Source organism: Ursus maritimus, unplaced genomic scaffold, assembly GCF_017311325.1.
Source record: "Ursus maritimus isolate PB19 unplaced genomic scaffold, ASM1731132v1 scaffold_2, whole genome shotgun sequence".
Classification (NCBI taxonomy): Eukaryota; Metazoa; Chordata; class Mammalia; order Carnivora; family Ursidae; genus Ursus; species Ursus maritimus.
The window spans coordinates 38,709,957-38,731,389 of NW_024424452.1; the positions used below are offsets into that span (position 1 = coordinate 38,709,957).

A 21,433-nucleotide genomic window follows, 5' to 3' on the forward strand; every position below is an offset into this window, starting at 1 on the left:
GCCCAGTCCTCGGCCTCTGCGTCAACACCACACACGCGCGTGGAGAGGAAAGCTGCTAAAAGCATTCACACGCTTCACTCGTGCCAACTCCCAGAGACTTGCCACAAAGGCCCTCTGCCAGGCCGGTGGGTCCTCTGGGCCACGGCAACAGTCTGGGCAAAGGAAGGGTCTCGCAGATGTGGGTTCAGAGATACTCGGCTTCTGCTGTCAGCAGAGAGAGAGGGTCTCAAGAACTGGCCGCCAAGGGGCGAGCTGGATGCCGTGGACCTCTTGCTGAGCCAGGCAGGAGCCTCACCTGCAGAGGCGGGCACGTGCTCAGATGGGCCGGTCTCCAGGGACAGGCTGCCAGGTCCACAGGCCCCTCATCTGGAGACGAGGGAAGCCCTAAGAGGAAGGCAAGCTGGGGAGGATCCAGCTCCACGAGTGAACGTCTCACCCTTTAGACCTAGCGTTTCAGCTTAGTCAGCCACAACCTCCCAGACAATTTGGGGACGCCTGACAATTACAAGGAAATGACTCCAAAGAATCATTTGTGACGTGGAAGCCTCCCACAGAGGCTGATCGAAGGGTACAAACTTGCAGCTACAAGAGGAACAGGGTCCGAGGACTGAGAGTAAACACGGTAGCACGTGCACACACACTCACACACGCGTGTACATACATGCACATACACACAAGCCCCAGCAGAGCAGGGCTGCGTTACCTGGGGGTGAGGAAAGCGGGGTCTCTGCGGCCATGCTCCCCGTTGCAGAGGGTCTCCAGGGACAGCTCTGCCTCACTGCCTTCCCCATAGTCCTCGAAGTGCTCCTCGCTGCCTATCACCGCGACGGCGGACTGGCTGTGCAGGTGGGATCTGCAAGAGCAGAACAGAAGCGGCACACTGCGACGTGCGGCCCCAGAACTGAGGGGATTACGGCACCTTCCAGTAGAAGTGCCACTCGCCACACGTGTGAGCTCCCATGTCCTAGCAGCCACGTTAGAAAGAAGTGAACAGGTGAAACTGATTTTAATAATGTATTTTAACTTTTCCAACATATCCAAAACGTCATTTCAGAAGCAAGATTTTATATTCCTTTTTTAAAAAAGATTTTATTTATTTGACACAGAGAGAGAGAGAGAGAGAGAGCGTGAGCGTGAGCATGGGGGAGGGGCAGAGGGAGAAACAGACTCCCTGCTGAGCAGGGAGCTCCATGTAGGACTTGATCCCAGGATCCTGGGATCAGACATTTAACCGACTGAGCCACCCAGGCGCCCCTATATTCTTTATTTTGTAACAAGTCTTTGAAATCTGGAGTTCGTTGTACACCGAGCACATCCCAATTTGCTCAGCAGCCCCACATGTCAAGCGTTCAGCTGCGGACACAGGCCCACGTCTCCTGCAGATGCACCCCACGCCTCATCACACAGCCGCTGGCCAGTGTGGGTGCAGACTTCTGCTGTGACGTAAAATTCGGAATAGCAGACTCCAACCAGGGAAAGTAAAGGGCTTGCTAGCACCTGTCCTCCTTCTGAGCGGGAGGTCACTCCTCCACGCCCACCTTGCACAGTGCAGGGTCACGGGGCCAGGCGAGATGCTCGGGCATGCCTGGAGCTGGCAGAAGCTGAGCCAGTGCCGGGAGGCCCAGGGTGTCACCAGGGGCAACAGAAAACAGCTGTGATGTCATCAGCTCCTCCACCAGGGCTGGATTAAGCTCATCACCACTACCCACACAAGAATCTGAGAGCTGCCGCTCTCAGAAGACGAAAGGGAGCCTTAGAGAGCCAAGTGATTGCCCTGCAGGCAGAGTCAGGGACGGGACTGGGTCTCTGTGCATGCACCCCAGATCGACATGGCTGCTCAACACTCAGACCAAGAATGGACAGACGGAGCAGCCTGCACAGTCCAGCCCCAGCCCCACACACACTCAGCCACCGCACAGGACCAAGGAGACACCAGACACTGAAGGAAGGAGGAACCTATTCAACACTGAGGCTGAGTCGACTGGATCCTCATTCGAGAAATGACCCCAACCTCACACCTCACACGAAAAATCAGTTATAGAGAGATAACAGATCTGAATATAGAGATAAAAAATAAAGCTCTTAAAAGAAAACAAGTAAACATCATAGTCATGTGAAGTAAGCAATACTTTGTACAATACAGAGGGAGCGCCTGAGTGGCTCAGCTGGTTAAGCGTCGTGATTCGGCTCAGGCCCCAGATCGAGCCCCACACTGGGATCAAGCACAGTATCAGGCTCCCTGCTCAGTGGGGAGTCAGCTTCTCCTTCTCTCTGCTCCTCCCCCCACCCCCTGCTAGTGCTCTCTCTCACTCACTCTCTCAAATAAACAAATAAAATCTTTAAAAAAAACCCAAACTCCTACAAATCAGTATGAACAAGACAGGCAAACAGATCAGGAGAGGCCTAATCACACCCATGAACCGGAACCACGCTGCACTTCACCAGCAAAGCTGAATAGTAGCCACAGAGACCATATGGCCTGCAAGCCAAAAAATACTTATTATCAGGGGCGTCTGGGTGGCTCAGTCGTTAAGCGTCTGCCTTCGGCTCAGGTCATGATCCCAGGGTCCTGGGATCGAGTCCTGCATCGGGCTCCCTGCTTGGTGGGAAGCCTGCTTCTCCCTCTCCCACTCCCCCTGCTTGTGTTCCCTCTCTCGCTGTGTGTGTCTCTCTCTGTCCAATAAATAAATAAAATCTTTAAAAGCATATATTTATTATCTGGCCTTTTGCAGAAAAGGTCTATAGACCCTGCAATAAACAAATGGGTAAAAGACTTGAACAGGTACCTCACAAAAAAGATCTCCAAATGGGCAATAAACCCAAGAAAAGGCGCTCACGTAGGAAATGCAAGGAGGAGCTCCCCCCACCAACACTGCTCTCCACGCCCCCCCAGAGAAGGGACCGGCTGCCTCCAGAAGCCCACAGGCGGCGGGAGGGCAAGCACCTACGAGAGCCCGGTCCGCACCTGTCCCACAGCCCAACAAGCATGCTGCAGATGCAGCACCGCCCCGCTCCTAGGGACACACAGGCCACGAGACACGCAGGGTTTGCAGCAGCTTCGACCCAGATGGCCACCAGCAAGGAATTAAAAAGCTACAGCACACTCATCCAACAGAATGATAATAATGAAAACAAAGGATGGACGACTACACACAACCATCCGGATGGACCTCAACAGCCACAACGTTAAGTGAAAGCAGCCAGGTGTACAAAGGCTACAATTCTGCGTGGCCGCTCTGACTGCGGCACAAGCCGGGCCAGTGGTGCTGTCGTGAGGGGCCTATCCGCACGCACATGCCACTACGGGATACTGCAGTTAACGAGGAAGAAACAAAATCCCCGGGAGGGCCAAACGAGAAACGACATCAAATAAAACGAGCAACACGAAATAAAACCAAACCACTTCCAAGGCTGTGAAGCATGATGGCTTCAGCACAGCACAGGGCAAACTGCAAGCTCTCATTCCGGGTCCGCACAGGCCACCCAGCACCTCTCAGACCCTGCCCTCTCCCTTCGCTGGTCTTCAAACACATGGGGACACCTGGAGCAGGGGCAGGGGGGTAGGAGCAGAAGATCTGGGTAGGGATGCAGGAAAGACAAGCAGGTTCTAAGATCCTACTGGGAGATGTGCCCTGAATATGGTGTCCTGCCCTGGTTTCTAAGAACTTCAGTGAGAAACCCAGGATCAAGTTTCTCTACAACCAAGGAAGTTTGCAGCATGCACAACCGGGTTCATCTGCTGCCAGCAGGAGGAGCACTTCCTCACAAGGCGGTCAGCTATGGCTGACCCACGGCTCAGGGCAGCGGGGGGTGGGCCCACAGCAGGACTTCAGGCCACCCCGGAGGGTCCACATTCTCCCCAGGTCCTGCAAGGATCTCACACCACTCTCTGACACCAACCCATCCACAAACCCAAAGTGCCCACAGACACATCCACTCAGTGTCTTAGGAGCAATACCCAGGGTACGGACCTGCCCGGGAGCAGCAGCAGAGCGCCGTGGCCGGGATCCTCCATGGCATCCAGGCACTCAGAGGGCACAGCTGAGCCACCCGCGCTGTCTGCATCCCCTTCCGTCTGCAGCTCAGGGTGCACCAGGGTGCCTGTGTCCTCGTCGGTGAAGGTCTCACACTCACTGTAGGTGCTCTCAGACCCCATGTATGCGCTGTCTGTCACCTCATTGGCCTAGGAGAGAGGGCCGGGAGTCAGTGCCATATCCTAAAATGACCACGTGTCAGTAAACCCCGATGGCCCACACAGTGCCCGACTGCAGGCGTCGAAGAGACCGTGTGTAGAGAGCCTCAGGCAGAGTCCCAACCACACCTCTAAGCAGAAACATTAGCTTAACAAACAATCCAGTATTTTTAAACACTGAAACACAGACGTGTTCCAAAGCAGAAAAACTACTAGAGCAATTCTGAAAGTTATGTAGGTGTACCTAAAACAGACAGAAGGCATCCCAACACCACAGGATGAACCCCAGTGGGACCACCCATGTTGTGGCTATCGGCACTGAATTACTTCTATCCAAAGAACATTGTAAGAGCATACTAATTAAAAAGTCACCATCGATATCTGTTGTGTATGTTCAGGCTACTGCTTTAAATTCATTTACGTGGTCTAACCTCAAAATACCGACCCATCGATTATTAACCAATCCATTACGTTCTCTGGTTAAAGGCCTACCTTCCACAAAACCTGTATCTCTGTTTTCACTCTTCTGGACCCAGCGCCCAGCACAGGGCCCAGCATGCAGCAGCACACTGCAAATGACTTAAATCCGAAGAATCATTTAACAGGCCATTTTCAATTTATCATCTCGGCTTTAACTGCAACGCAATTGCACTGGTTAGGGAAAGCACCAACATTCCATGCTCAAAAGAATCTGAGGTTAACAACTTGAGAACAAATAAGATTCCAGAAAAGTAGCTGGAAAAGGTGCACTCTGCCTTGTCCTTCTGATGTGACCAGAGAACAGCGTGCTCAGCTGGGCCGTGGTAACTAACTCTGAGGACCTCTCATGGCTGCACCCCCTCGGCTCCTCGCCCCATCGAAGAGGCATGAAGGAAGGGCCCAGGCTGAGCTGGCAGGATCCTAGTGTGCCAATGACAGGCCAGGGTCCGTCCTCCATCCACCATCCACCAGCCCAGTAACCCCACGCTGGGGTCCCAACCACTCCAAGCCTGTCCCCTCATCTGCAAAACGGGACGGGGATTAAGAGACCACACAGGCAGGTACGGAAAGAAACCTGGAGGACTGTGGGGTTCACAAGTCCCAGCTGTGTGTGCAGCCAGAATAAAATGGAATGACAGGACAGGTAGTGCATTACCTATGCTCTCAAGGGAAAAACCCCATCTTCCAACTGAGGAACCCCTAAAAAACCCTCACTTCAAAATCTGAAACCAGGAAATCACTTTCAGAGACTCCCCATCACTGAGCAGGCATCACTTCCTGCTGGGCTCAGGGCTGGCTCTATGCTCGGCCTGTGGGCAGCGCGGGCAGAGACGGGCGGTCTGAGTTGGCAGGCACAAAATCCACAGCCAGTTCCCGACGTCTGCTGCAGGGTGCTGCCGGTTCGCTGCCCAGACGGCACTGCACACTCACGCAGGGGTGCTGCCTGAGAATCACCCAAGGACAGGAGGAAGACCCCCACCCCACTGCTCCTTGTCTTCATGACAGTCCGTGCACCTTCCTCAACCACTCAGTCCCCAGACTCAGGAAGCAGGCGATTCCCACAGACCCCAATCCTCACCTAGCAGGCCCATCAAGGGCCCCGAAGACCATGACTGGGGACCTGAGATGATTTCCTGTAGGGAACAGAACTTAACTCTTGAGGTCAACTTTTGAAAAGCCAACCAACCAACACCTCTGAAATGGCACAATGCTCCCCCTGGCCAGCAGGGACCCCAGGCCCTCGACAGGCAGCTCAGCGTGCGCACGGGCAAGCCAACTCTGCACGGAGCGGAGCACTTCCTCCCGGGAAGTGAAGGAGGTGCAGGCATCGGGCCTGGTTAGTTCACCTGCAAGGAGCTCACACAGATCGTGCAGCCCAAAGCTTCCTTGGACCTTGGACAGGACGGTTCAGGGTGGACGTCACTCTCCACTGACACAGAAACCATGAGGCACAAAACCGACTGCCGCAGGTCAGGCACACACACGCCATTCTAGGCAACTCGCCCACCTCTTAAACAGGTGAGCGGGACGAAAGCTCCCCCACCTTCAGCTCCGCATTCCTGAGGCAAATCCACTGCTTCCACACCGCAGGAGAGTCAAACAGATGAGCACTGCTTCCCGCGTCACTGAAGGCTTCACGTGTGCACTGACACTGTACTTGCCCCCAGTTATAAGGAAACAGTGTCCTGGAGGTCCGGTCCCCACACCACTACTCCGAGCCCTCAGACACCTGGTGTGGTTATTGAGCAGTCACAGCCCCAGGGCACGGCACGCAGGGCAGCCCCAGGGGGTCAGGAGCCGCTCACCCTCAGGATCTGTCAGCAAGCCCGGCAGCTTCCCAGAGCAGCTGGCTACACATCTGCCTTCCCACCAGAGGCAAAGGTCACCTCAGGGCACCTCCCCCGTACTGGACACAAGACACAGAACCAGCTCATGCACCCGACCCGTCAGCTCGCGTCTGCCACCACACGGGACTCAACTCTGCCCAGAAGCCCACAAACCTATGTTACAGATTTTAAAGTATTTACAAACTGCAGATGTTAAGAACTCACTGGAAAATCAAAGTACATTTGGAAAATTCTGCCACGTTACTGTTACCTTCACTGGTTAACAAAGGATCTGCTGATGGAGACGGACGCCGGGTTCAGAGCCATCGGCAAGGAGCTCAAGTGTGGCCGACGCTGCCCGGTATCCTCACTGCCCAGGTCATGGTCCCTCGGAGGGACACATACTGCTCCTCTCACCCTCAGGCGCTAGTCTGGGCGGCGTCAACAGGCCTCGCCCGGCTCCACACACCGGCTCTGGGAAGGGCGTGCTCTTGGAGATGCCCTCCCCATGGTATCGCAAGCACTGGGGATGCCTGTCCAGACCGGTCGCCAGCTTCTTGTGACTAACCCCGCGGCCTTCCTATTTGTCAGTTTGTTGAGGTTTCAGCAAAACCTGCGTGCTCACCTGAAGGTACATCACAGCCTTGGAAAAAGTTTAACCTGCTCCCAGACATGCTCCATTAATCCTCCTGCTATGGGAAGGGGGGCAAAGTTCAGGAAGTGTCCTCATTGGGTTTTTAACAGACTGCAGAACAGTGGCTTCTGTTCTTGACTTTCAAACCTCTGTTGTAACAGTTTGCAAGAAGACACAGTCCACATTCATTTTATTAAGGCAGCTCTTTCCTCTAGATGCCTTGTTGGGAGAAGGAGGGAGGCACAGAGGAAGCACAGCAGGGACAATTCTTATCATTTCTCTTTGTGTCTGTTCTCTGTGACCCTCCCACGTCCTTCCAGGAACCCTGAGAGATGAGCTCACCCCTGCAGGCAGCAGGGGCCTTGGGCACCCCACCCTCCCCTCTGCATTCCGGTGAATGTGACAAATCTTACTGGAGTCCTCACCCTGTCCCCCTCTTCTCAGAGAGGCCACATCAGTAGCTCTTCTAGGAGGTGCTTCAAGCATGGAGCCAACAGGAAGCAGAGGACGACCCAGGAGCAGCCCAGCGGTGAACTGCAAAGGCGCCCCTGACCCACACTGCTGTGTGTTCAGCCAGGAAGTCAGCATAAGGCTTCTTTATCTCTGAAGATCAGAGGGCCTCCAAATGGGGTATTTGGGTGTAATGCACATATTCTCCACCCATATTTTTATTGAACTTTAAGATTACAGGAGGTACAAGATTTTTTAAAAGAACACCTTTGCGTAAGTTTCACAGTACCTGGTTCCAATCCCTTGAGAGTTACATCTAAAGATCATAAAAAGCAGGAAAGGGCATGGAAGAATTTTAAATGCACATTATTAAGCAACAGAAGCCATCAGCAGAAGCCACACACTGGATTCCAACTCCATGACATTCTGGAAAAGGCAAAACCATGGAGAGAGCAGATCGGCTGCTGCCAGGTGCTAGCGGGGAAAGAGGGGTGAATCCAGGGAGCAGAGAGTGTTGAAGGCAGTGAAACCCTCTGCATCACAGTACATGGTGAACATATGACTTTGTACATTTGTTAAAACCCGCAGGACGCACGGGGCGCCTGGGTGGCTCAGTCACTGAAGCGTCTGCCTTCGGCTCAGGTCATGATCTCGGGGTCCTGGGATCAAGCCCCATGTCAGACTCCCTGCCCGGTGCGGAATCTGCTTCTCCCTATGCCTCTGCCCCTCCACCCAATCCCACCCTGCTTGTGGTCTCTCTCTCTCTCAAATAAATAAATAAAATCTTAAAAAAAAATTCTAATAAAAAACCCCCACAGAATGCATTAACACCAAGAGGAAGCCCTAATGTAAACTCTGGGATTTTGTTATCAACAATACATCAATACTGGATCATCCAGGATAACAACTGTACCACACTAATTCCTGCCAGATGTTCATGATGGAGAAACTGTGACTGAGTCAGGGGAGCGGGGGGCGGGGGGGGGGGGCGTGGGGATGGGGACTCTCTGTACTATCTGCTCCATTTTCTGAAAAGCTAAAACTGCTCAAATATAAAGTACTAATTATTTTTCAAAAGTAACAACAACTTAAAAAAGAAATGTTTCCTCCTTTCTGGAAAAAACAAACAAAAAAACCCAGAAGCATCCCTTTTGTATTCTTTGAAACATGGGGTCTCCACCATGCCTTATGAAGGTGACATGCACAAAATGGGAGCTGGCACCCCTGAGGGCACCACAGAGGCGGGGGGACTACAACACTCCTGTGGCCTCACGGGTCCGCCGGCACAGAGGATAGGAAGGGGCCAGAGTTGGACAGGACCCCTGCCCACTCCGCCCAGGGTTCAGGAGGCAGCCCCAGCACCAGAGGCTCCCACACTTTTGGGTCAAATGAGCTCTTTAGGTACAAAATGTGTTGATGCCTTTCGCCACCCTGGGTAACAACCCCCCTGTGTTAGTGTCCTGGGCTGCCATTACCAAGTACCACAAACTGCGCGGCTGAAACACCAGAAATGCATCCTCTTGGTTCTGGGTGTCAGCAAGGTCGAACTCTTCCTAAGGCTCCAGGGGAGGCTCCTGGTGGCCCCGGGCAGCCCTGGGCACGTGGCTCCGTCCCTCCAGCCTCCGTGGCTCCATCAAGGGGCTCCTGTGCGTCTCCTCCTCTCTTCTAAGGACACCTGTCATTGGACTCAGGGCCCAGCCTACTACCCAGCATGATCTCATCTCAAAACCCACAACTTAATCACATCTGCAAGGACCCTTTCTCCAAATAAGGTCACGTTCACAGGTTCCAAGTGATCCTATCTTTTGGGAGACTACCATTCAACCCACTATACCCACCTCCACCTAAAGCGTGAGAAATGGATAGAATGCCCCAGCAGAAACCGGAGCAAGGGATGAGTGGAAGACGCTGACAGATGCTCAGCTCCGGCTCTGCTGGCAGGTGAGACAAAGGTCTGATGCTCACTGCAGAAGCATCTGCAAAAGTGTCGTGACCCCCCTCTTGTTTGATGCTCCAAACAAGAAGAGAAGGACCCCCGACCGAAGCTGCATTCCTGGAAGGCCCCCGGTGTGTCAAAGTGCACAGAGCCTTCCCCACCCTGCTGTAAGCGAGCTGGCCCTACTCCGGTCAGGTCAGCAGCCTCTGCTTGTCACAGGGTCTGGCAGTTCCTCTGACAGGTGACACATCAGAGTCCTGCACGCCTACAGCCTCCACCCAGCCACACGGGTCGTGCAGCCAGCACGTGCCCCAGTCGGCACCTGGCCTCCAATGCCCGGACAGGACCTGGCACCCCCAGGTCACATACACACAGAATGAACACACCAACCTTGCTGAACAGGATGCAAGCCCCACCCCCCCGCCCTTGGGGGGCTCAGACCTGGCCGGTACTTCGGAACAAAGCTGTGAGTGCTGACTGCTCCCCAGTGGCCCAAAGGTCTGTGCCATCAGAAGTGACAGTCAGAAAGTGAACCCCTGTTATCTGAGGGCTGACCAACGCCTGGAGCAGCCCCTCAGAGCCGGGACACAAGACCCCAGAGGAAAGTAGTGAACTCTGTGGACTTTGAGAAGCTGCCTCGTGCAACCACCTCATTTTACCAAGACGCTGAGGCTCACAGCCACCTCATCACAGCCCAGCACTGTTCTCTGCACCCCTTACTGGGCAACAGCTCTTCAGCTGCTCCGGAGTTTCTAATGTATATTTTTAGTAAGAAAAAATTCCACATCCAGCCACATGGGCTATCCCGGCATCTGCCGACCCGTCCACTGGTGGGATACAATTGTGTGGTCTGTCTTCTGTGGCTGTGCTCACAGACCTCCTCCCTGCCATGCAGAGAACAAAAGACCCACAATTATAGGTGACACCATGTAACCATAGCAACCGTGGGGGCAGGTAGCAAAGGAGCATGAGGTGTTAGAAGTCCCTAAACCCAAAAAATGATCTGAAATTTGGGAAAACGAGAACTTTACAACACATCCCCTGCTGTGGCTTTGCTTGGCAGCCTGGAGAGCCCTAACACCCCAACCCGTCCCTCTGCTGACAACAAGCCCCAAAGGGACCCATGCCAATGGCCTCGGGTGAGCAGCAGCAGAGCAGACAGCTGCTGACCTCTTGCCACAACCATGAGCCCCCCAGAGCTCCCAGCAGAGTGCTCGGGGCTGCCGGGTGAGCCCTGCCTTGCCCTCCACAGCATTTCCTGCAGAAACAGCCCGGGCACCGCTAAGTGGGGTAGGACTCAGAAGGCATAAAAGAAGACATGGCACATCAAATTCCCTCTCAGTCCCTCAGTGAGAACCACTTGCCTCAAAGGTAGCAAAGTCGTCGAACTCATCGGGGCAGGCGGGTGGCTCCTCGTCCTGAGCAGGTGCGACCCCGCACAGCTGGCCATCGGACTCTGCAGGAGAGAAGACCCGTACTTAGCAGGGAACCCAGAGCATCCCCAGAGGCCAAGGGAGAAGGTCCACAGTGGTAAATGTGAGCAGGGGCTCCAGACGGCCCACGAGAAGCCCTGGGGAGAAAGCAGGATGGTTCGGACAGGAAAGCAGTCTCCCCTCCATAGGTGGTGGGGAGGACGAATGATAAAATATTCGTTTCTTGGGGCGCCTGGGTAGCGCAGTCGTTAAGCGTCTGCCTTCGGCTCAGGGCGTGATCCCGGCGTTCGGGGATCGAGTCCCACATCAGGCTCCTCCGCTGGGAGCCTGCTTCTTCCTCTCCCACTCCCCTGCTGTGCTCCTTCTCTCGCTGGCTGTCTCTCTGTCACATAAATAAATAAAATCTTAAAAAAAAAAAATATTCGTTTCTTTGAAAACCCTGACAGCACTGGGGCACTTGGGGGGCATAGTCGGTTAAGTGTCCAACACTTGGTTTCAGCTCAGGTCATGACCTCAGGGTCCTGGGATCAAGGCCCGCGTCAGTCTCCCTTGCTGATCAGGGAGTCTGCTGGAGATTCTCTTCTCCCTCTACCCCCACCACTCTCTCTCTCTAAAATAAAAAAATAAAATCATTTAATTAATTAAACCCTCAACAGCATCGTAAAGAGAAGCAAGATCTCAAGCCTGTAACAATGTTCATGGGCTTTAAAGTATTAGGTACCAGGGGCACCTGGGTGGCTCAGTCATTAAGCATCTGCCTTCGGCTCAGGGCATGATCCCGGCGTTATGGGATCAAGCCCCGCATCAGGCTCCTCCGCTGGGAGCCTGCTTCTTCCTCTCCTACTCCCCCTGCTTGTGTTCCCTCTCTCTCTGGCTGTCTCTGTCAAATAAATAAATAAAATCTTAAAAAAAAAAAAAAAAAGTATTAGGTACCAGACTTAAATTTTTTAAGACTTTGGGTGTGTTTGGGGAAGTGTAGGTATGATGAAACAGACCAAAACAGCACCTCATCCTGGGTCTGGGTTCACTGGCAGTTTTTTTTTTTGTCTTTACTTAACTTTATCTTCTGCAATAAACGTTTTATTTCATAATGAGCGAAATTTTAAAGGAAAAGCTATCCCTTCGCCACGGGCAGACTGTAAGTCTGACGTCAGCAAGAGAGACGTCACTGCTCCAGCACAACCGGTTCTCAACAGCAGCAGGCCCTTCTCCGGCAGGAGAGGCGCTGCGGCCACGGTCTCCTGGGCGCTATTCCGGCGCAGCACGTTGCAGAGAGCAAGTGAGCGATGGAAGACACCTGTGTTTCCTGGCGTTGTGTCACTGTGACACCACCACATAAGAAGAGATGTTTATGTGCTCCTCGTCCCAGCTCCTGGGAATTGCCTGAGCGTTGGGGATGAGAGGAGCATCTGCTGTGGTTCCTAACAAGCCCCTTCAGCCATAGCTGGGTTCACACCAACCGGGTGACTCCTGGAGCTTGGGGGCTGGTGGCCAGAGGCCCCGACGTGTGACTACAAGGCTGCAGACCGAGCCCAACACCAATGACAAACGGATCCTCCCCAAAAAAACCCAAAATGAAGGGGTTCCGAGAGCCTCCAGGTCAGTGAACGTATCGACATGCCAGGAAGGTGGTGCACCCCAAACTGCACGGGGACAAAAGCCCCTGCATTTTAGACACTTCCAGATCTCACCCTGTATACATCTTCATCTGGCTGTTCATTTGTACCCTTTTAAATAAACTGCTAACGGTAAGTAAAGTGTCTCCCTGGGTTCTATGAGCCATGATAGCAAATTATCAAACCTGAGGAGGAGTCCTGGGGACCCTGGATTCACTGTCAGGTCAGACAGAAGTGGGTGGGCTAGGCGCCTGAAGTGGGGTCTTCATGGACTCCAGACAGCCGGTGTCCCCAGAGAACTGGAGAATCATTTGGTAATGAAAACTCACACACTGGGTGTCAGTGTTGTGAGCAGAAAACAGGTAATAGGAATTATTTATTTAAAATACATCAGTTACTTATTCAATATATGTCACATGATCTAACGTAAGATCAGTCCCTTATTTTACTTTTTTTTAAGTGAGCGCTACGCCCAGTGTGGGGCTCAAACTGAGTCAAGAGCTACATGCGTCTCCGACTGAACCAGCAGAGGACAGTCTTCTTCGGCAGCTGGGCCACACAGGGAAAATGCTGCTAACCGTCCCCACGTCCCCCAGCCAGGTTCTGAAGTCACCATGAGAGCCGGGGGACTACAGAAGGGAAAACGGGTCCGGAAGGACCTTCACTACAAAGCAGCGGCAGGACACGTGGCTATTCCGTCCTATTTCTGAAGGACTTTCTCAGCTTACACAAAATAACAATGCTTTCCTTCAACAACTGTGTGGATTCAAATGTCTGTGTCCTCGGCAACTGTGAGATGCCTGTGCCAACTCAGAACTACTTTGCAGTAGTGATCACAGCTCTTATGCCAAAAACCTTACGTGGCTTTTGTTTTAAGAACCACAGGTACTTGGGGTGCCTGGGGGGCTCAGTTGGTGAAGTGTATGCTTTCGGCTCAGGTCATGATCTCAGAGTGACGGCTCCAGTCCCACATCCGGCTCCCTGCTGAGTGGGGAGTCTGCTTCTCCCTCTCTCTCTCTGCTCCTCCCCCTGTTTGTACTCTCTCTCTCAAATAAATAAAGTCTTATTAAAAAAAAAAAAAAAAGCACCATAGGTACTTGTGTTGTTTCGTACTATTTCCCCAGGAGTGTGGCTGAACATCCGAGGGGGACAGACTGCAGCCGGTGAGGAGCCTGAGCGCACGCGGGTGGACCCAGCACGTGCCGGAGTCCCTGTGCGGACGCCTGAGTCTCCGGTGCAGGTGAGGGGGCCGGCGCTGCTGTGGACACAAGTTTTTGGTTTCTGGGGTAAGGGGGGAGGGGGGCCAATTACCCCAGTACAGCTCGTTGGCATGTTTATTTTGTAAAAAGCTTGACTGACTGTCTTTGGCCTATTTTCCCCTCTCAGATGTTAACAGTCTTCCTCACCCTTCAAAAACCTGAAACACAGAGTTCCACGGTCTCAAAACACAGCCAACCATTTTAGATGTGGCAGGCACGTGCTCAGCCACAAGTGGTGGACAACGGTCGAGGGGGTCTTGTCCCACATCGTGGACAGGGGGATGTGAACACAGCTGGTGCTTTCATATTCCTCATGGGAGCTAAATACGATTCTCCTGTTGGTTTTCTCTATATGAACTGAAACAATTTTCAGTTAACTGGACATTTTTAATGTGCATTTATCTTACTCTTCCAGAGCGTGGGGGTGGGCCAGCACGATGGCCTATTTGTAGCAGTCCTCCCCCCCAACTCATTCTATTCCTGAAATAAGGCCTGTGGTATGACAGTGAAAATCTCCCTGCGCTTTGCTGCCAACTGGGTCAACGCACCAAGTCCCCCGCTGTGTTGCTCCTGGGTGCAGAACAGGCCCGCCAGCCAAAACAGGCTGCCCGCACGCAGGAGGAGCACCTGAAGGCAGCTCCGGCGGAAGGTGACTCTGGAAAGCGTGTGCTCTACCCTCCAAATGCTACCCAAAAATAATTTCAAAATCAGCTTTGACTCGCTTTTATTGCAGTTTTATTTTCACTCTCCTTTCCTAACCAAAGTTAAATGATGAAATCAAACTACAGAAAAAAGAAAAACAAAGCCTGAATCCCTGAGCTCACCTGGCGGTACATCCGATGCACAGGTGGGGTGTCCCCAACAACATGCCCTCCCCCGAGCCCACATGGGCAATGGCCACCTGGAGGTCGAGCCCCTCATATGTGCTCCAGGACATGGTCCTGGTAAGTTGGCACTGAGTCAAGGGGCCACTCACACCCACCCACCCTGTGGAGACATCCAAGTCTTCCCTCATTGCCCACAGCCTGGCCATACCCCCGATACCCTCACCTCTGCCTTCTGACCCCAGATGCCCAACCTGGACACTGGCCTCCCCACAGCCCCCAAACATGCCAGGGTGCCACACCAGGTGCCCCAACCCTGCTCACCCTCCTCCTGAGCTCCCGTCCCCTCCTGTAGCAGCCCTGCCTCACTGTCTGGGGGCTGTCGGAGGGCAGGGATGCGCTGTGCCCCAGGAGCCTACAGCAGTCTGGCTGCACAGTGTCTGTGCCCAAGTCCTCACGGGTCTCAGCTGCACCCTCACCCAGTCTGCTTCAAACTCTCATTGTGGCGGCCCCCCCCAGCCCACACACTGGACAGAGTCCCCGTCACACAGCCCAGCAGCAGACTGCCTCAGGCTCAGCCAATGAAAAGATAAAATGTAACTGTAAAAAATGAAAAATTTTAGACTAAAAAAAGAGTTGAAAAATAAGAAATTAGTTGAAAAGGAAATGAAAATCAAAATGGCCAGATTAAAGAATCATGAGAAAAACCACGAATTCTGTCCTATTTTCCTCCTGTGCTGGAGTGGTGCATTCAGTGCATTCTCTGGAAGTTCCTGCTGGTCTTCTGGGGGAGGGGCCGGCTGTGCAGATGCTCAGGTGTCTTCAAGGAACTGCAGCGCCCTTGCCGGGGACTGGGCTTACTACCTCCTGAAGCATCCATGCTAACTCTGAGACCGGCTGGGAGGTTTTTGTTTTTCATTAAATCAAAGTGGAATGACTATCCAGAAGAATGTGACAATAGACTCCAACAACCCCTGTGGGGCTCCATGGGGTGTGTGGACTTTCCCCAAGGTATCCTGACTCGTGGGCTCAGGGCAACGGGGGCTGCTCCCAGATTCAGAAGGAAGTACAGATGCAGCCCTGGACAAACAGAATGCAGAGGACCAGGTGCCACGGAGAATGGGGAGGAACCAGGTAGAGCTGGCCAGGTGAGCCAGGAGAGGCGTCAACAGGGGAGAGCAGGCCGGAGTAAGCTATGGATGGAGACAGAGAGCGCTGGCCGGCTCCTGGCCAGCTCCTCTCAGGCAGAGCCTGGGACCCATCCCAAGGCCTGGCCTCAGGCTCCCCTCTATCAACCCCTGGGGCAGACAAAAGGCATGAAGGCAAGGAGGAGGCAGGACGGGTGGTGGGTGCAGACAAAGGTACTCTCTCAGTGAGTCAGGGTGAGAAGAGGCCTCAAGGAGACAGGCCATTCTTAAGACGGCCACTTCTCTCACCAGACACAGAGCACATCCATATGTTCCTTAAGTCACTCAACTTCAAGACACATACAACCTACAAGACAGCCACGTGGGGCCACAGCCAGCAACCCCTCCTTCTCCACAGAGAAAGAAGCAGCCTCAGCAGAGAAGGCTCTTCTCCCTTGCCAAGCATCAGAGGCCAGAGGGTTTCCTTACAGCAGTGGGTCACAGGTTTTCCAGCAACACTTGCTGAATCCCAGGTCATGACCATCCAGGAACTCCTACAGCTTGCTTGCTTCAGTGTGCATTAACTCTGCCTATCAGAACAGACCAGCCACCAGCCTGGCAACAGGACTGTGGACTTTGGCTCAGAGAGGGCCTCAGAGCCACACGGACGGTACCAGCCATCTGGCTGGCCACTGCCCTGGGCCCTTTCCTGCCCATGCCCACAGGACCAGCTCCCAGCCGTGACCCTTCAGAGGAGTCTGGACTCCTCAACCTCCTGAACCCGAGGAAGCCCAGTCTCGCCCCTCCAGCTCTGTGGTTTCGGGCCCGGAGACACACAGATGCTGTCGTCCTGTCAGTAAGGCTATGTGGCGAGCTTCCCGCCCAACAGGTACGGCCCGTGCCCTGTGGCCAGCAGCTCACGAGTTCTGAGTTTCTGTGGTCACCCAGGGAAATGGTTTCCCGTCTGTGATGAGGAGTGGTCACGACAAACCCAGGGGCACGCGCCATCCCTCCTGTGGCTGGAGAGTGAACCAGTGCCCACAGCAGTCCTCACACCCTTAGTCTGTCGTCCTCGTCCCTCTAAAGAGTGTTTCTAAGTAGTTCCCGTGAGTTCCTGGATTCTAGAATTTTCTACTGACATCCTGGCATAGTACCTGAGGATTTTAGCATACCCTTCCCCACTTTCCCTCCCCCTAACCTTCCAAAATGGTTAGGTCTAATCTGTGGTTACATAAATACGCAACGTGTTTCATTATTATGACCACATAGCACTCAGTACCAGCCGAGCCGTATTCTAGAAGCACATCTTCCCTGTGTTTCAGCTGCTTGTTTTCCTGGCAGTAGGAACTGCCAGGTGTCTCAGGCTTGGCCTCTATGCATCTGCTTCCTTCCTAGCCCTACACCGTCAGGCGAAGCAGCAAAGGTTTCTCCCATGACCCCCCAGTTCTGGGGCCCTCCGGGTTCCATCACCATCGACCCAAAAGCCCACACCCGGCCAGCAGTTACTGAGCACGAAGGTGAATTAAAGCCATCCACAACTGAAGATGCCACCAGCTTTGTGGGAGGGCGTCTCCTCCCTGTGATGGAGTCAGACAGACACACGTGGTGAGGCTCGAGGCGTGCACGTGTGCACCTCGGTTACAGCAGAAGCACTTCCAAACACGCACACCACATGTGTAAGAACTGGCTGTGTGGCAGACCACAAGACAAACTCAACAAATGTCAAAGAATGAGCATAACGATCCCATTCTCTGTCACACACAATTAGGTTTGAAATTAATGACAAGATTTTAAAAGATATTTAGAAGTTAAAAGAACTTTTGAGTAATCGATGAGTCAGAAATCATACTGGATTTTAAAACTAAGAGAAAAAAGAATATACCGTGAGTCTCCCACAGGTTAACTGACAGAAGCTGTTGGAGAACAAAGGCATCCCAAGGGTCCTGCGCAGCGCTGCAGTGGCCCAGGGAGGTCCTGAGGAGCGTGGCTGGGGGCACGTGAATGTGCTCCGTTCAGGAAGCCACCAAAGGCACTGGAGGTGGAGCAGAGGCCAGAGCCTGTATGAAGCTACCACCAAACTCTTTGTGCAAAAGCGTAAAGGCTTAAATAACTTCACGTTTAACTGCATACCTAACCTCGGAAAATCAGGTAAGGGTTACAACATATTGGTTATGGGGATACAGACACAGGCATGTGACACTAAGCCCAAAAACTCAGAGGTCACCCAAGGACCATCTTCCGCATCTCCATGCCCACATGGCATTACCCACATGGCCCATCCCCTCCCAGCACCACCTCCCAGAGGGTCTCCCGCCCCACCCGCTCTCCGTATCTCCCCACCAGGTCCCACCTGCCCAGGAGGTGGGCCACCACCTCAGGGCAACCCCAGGGCCTGCAGCCTCTCCACCCTCAAGAGCAGTCATGCTCATCACATAGGCCTCAGAGCAGCTCCGCCATGTGCACCAGACCTCACTCCAGCCATCCTTACCTGGCTCCTCTCCAGCCGTCCTCAGAGGGCTACTACCTGGAGCTGGCCTGCATACTTCTATGGCACGGCCCCCACCCACCATACTGACGATTCCCTCCCTTCACGTGTGCTCTGGACCCAAAGACCCACAAGGTCTCTGGGCAACAGTGGTACTCAAGTGTGTGTGGACCAACTGGGTGAAAGGGCAAAGAGTAACATACAGGTCATGCTACACAGAGTGCATCTCAGAGCCACCTGGCCTCAGTGTTTTAGGAAACCCAGACCGTCTGGGACACTGTTGGGCAATGCAGGGGGCAGACAAGACAGGCAACTCTACCAACGACTGGTGATAAGACTTCAGGTCCAAGGGCACCCTTTGACCCGGCCACTGCGGGTCCTGCCCAGGTCTATCCCTCCTCCTCCTTGTCTGACAGGTGCAGAAGGGAAGAGCCTGTAACCGGTGCCTCCTGACACCATCACCCCCAACACATAGCAGAAGCTGGCCCATGAGAAAAAGAGGGCTCTCCAGGGCTCAAGAATTTGAAGTGAATGGGGAGCACATGGGCAACTTGAGAGTGTGTAAGAAACCAAGCTTATACCCATAAAGCCAGCCATTCCACCCCTGTGTACAGGCCCCAAAGGCATGAAAACACGTGTCCACACAACAACATACAGAAATGCCAGTAGGAGCTGTATTCATCACAGCTCCAAGGTGGAAATACACTGGCCCAAAAACAAGTGTCCACCCCCTGGGCAAGAGATCCACAAAATGTGGTACTAACATACAATGGAGCACTGCTCTGCAATCGACCCACGCAACATGGCTGACTCTCAGAACCACTGCACAGGGAGAAGCCACATGTAAGAGCACATACCGATGACTCCCTTTGCGTGAATGAAGCCCACGAGAGGCAAAACTGATCTCGGGTGATGGACACCAGTCCGGGTGGTGTAGCGAGAAGGGAGGGGCCGACTGAAGGACAGGAGGGATCTCTCTGCGGTGCTGATAACACTTGGCAGGGATTTCCATTACTAGGCATTAAGAATTTGTCAAAACTCACAGAGTGACTTAAGATTTACTTAAGATTTGTGCATTTGCCATAAGTAAACTTTTTACTCAAAGTACCGCAAATAAATACTAAACTCTAAGTAATGACTGCCACGCATGCTGAAGCACTTAGGGTGAAGGGCACGGGAGTATCTGACTTGAAACGCATCCCATTTGGGGAAAAAAAAAAAAAAAAAAGATGGCTTTGCTGGCCAGGCAGAGTATGGAGGGATCCAAGACAACGTAAACTAACCACCAGCAAGCGTACATGCGGGTACGTGTGTGGAAGCCTTTCAGGATCCCGGCAGGGCCGCGGAGAAGGGCAAGAACTTTCCCACACTATGGCCAGGGGGCTGAGTTAGTCAGTTCTGGAAGACAGGGTGTGTGAGGGGCAAAGAACAGGGAGAGAGCACCCTGAAACCGAGGGTATTTTAGGGGCTTGGAGGAGAAGGGAAGACGTTAAGTCCAGCCAAAGGAGCCTGACGAGGAAGGGGCATTCCTGAGGGTGGGCGAGGGCACAGCAAGGCAAGGACTGGAGCACAGTACACGAGGAGAGGGAAACACAGTGGGGGACACTGACCTCCGTTCCTGATCGCGGCGATCCCTCGATAGAAGTCCTCAAAACTGATCACACCAAGCCCGCAGGGGTCCAAGTATTTTGTTAAGTCCTTCACCTGAAATTGTCAAGAGAGAACATGTTATCTAGCCTTACAAAATCAGAGGAGGGGTATGCTCTGCACGCAAACCTTTCACCATATCCAGACGAGCAGCCTACTTGCAAGGTGCAGTACTGAGCATAAGAGCCACCAACGGTTCCGGCCAAAGACAGGAGGCCTCTCAGGAGAAAGCTGCCAACAGCACCCGGGACCATCCGTGATGGAAACAGGACCCTGCTCTCAAAGGTCAACAGTCATGCTTCCCGAATGAGAAGATGAGAAGTGGTGAAATTTTAGGTATTATTCTAGCCCGTATTTAGACTATTATTAACACAGCATACACCCACCCATCCGTTCCAAGAGGCCTTGCAGGCTGTGCAGAATCCTTAGTAAAAATAACTTAGGCAAGCAGACCCTGAATATCAAAAATCACAAAAAGTAAGACGATTCACACTTGGATATTATACAGAATGAAATTCTTCAGAAAGAAGATACATTTATATTTTCAAGTAGAAACTGGGTATCATCAAAATGTAAAACTTTTGCGCTTCAAAAGACACCATTATTCGGAGCACGTGGATGGTTCAGTTTGTGAAGCATCTGCCTTCAGCTCAGGTTATGATCACAGGGTCCTGGGATCGAGCCCCGCACTGGGCTCCCTGCTCAATGCAGTCTGCTTCTCCCTCTCCCTCTCCCTCTGTGATCTCTCTTATTCTCACTCTCTCTTAAATAAATAAAATCTTAAAAAAAAAAAAAAAAAAGACGAGACACAGACTGGGAAAAGATATTTGCAAATAATATATCTGATAAAGGACTTGTATCCAGAATGTATAAAGAACACTTACAATTCAACAAGACAAACACCACCATTCTTCTTTAATGGGCAAAATATTTAAACGGACATTCTACCAAATAAGATAGACACAAGATAAGCACATGAAAAGATGCTCATGATCATGAGTCATTAGGGAAATGCAAATTAAAACCACAACATCACTCACTAGGAACCGACAATATGGGCACCCAGGGGGCTCAGTCATTAAGCATCTGCCTTCGGCTCAGGTCATGATCCCAGGGTCCTGGGATCGAGTCCCACATGGGGCTCCCTGCTCGGCGGGAAGCCTGCTTCTCCCTCTTGCACTCCCCCATGCTTGTGCTCTATCTCTCTCAAAGAATAAATAAAATATTTAACAATAAACAAATAAAAGATAAAAAGGACTGAAGAGAAAGAGACCACTACTGAAGACAAAGATGATCTAATGTATGACTAACAGAAGCCCCCGAGAAGAAAAACCAAACCAAAGGTGCAGAACAAATATTAAAACTGCATTCAAGAAAACTATATTCAAAACTGTATTCAAGAAAACTATATTCAGGGGCGCCTGGGTGGCGCAGTCGTTAAGTGTCTGCCTTCGGCTCAGGGTGTGATCCCGGTGTTTGGGGATCGAGCCCCACATCAGGCTCCTCCGCTGGGAGCCTGCTTCT

At 52.6% G+C, this 21,433-nt stretch overlaps 1 protein-coding gene across 1 annotated transcript in view; it reads right to left on the bottom strand.

Annotated features, from left to right (window-relative positions):
• RAB11FIP3 (RAB11 family interacting protein 3) overlaps positions 1-21,433 on the bottom strand; it is an 86,184-nt gene that overhangs the window by 19,949 nt on the left and 44,802 nt on the right. The window contains exons 2-5 of the mRNA XM_040634465.1: positions 19,873-19,966; positions 10,883-10,974; positions 3,972-4,183; positions 704-853 (exon numbers count right to left, since the gene is read on the bottom strand). Of these exons, the coding sequence (XP_040490399.1) occupies positions 704-853; positions 3,972-4,183; positions 10,883-10,974; positions 19,873-19,966 (548 nt within the window). The remainder of the gene's footprint in view (positions 1-703; positions 854-3,971; positions 4,184-10,882; positions 10,975-19,872; positions 19,967-21,433) is intronic.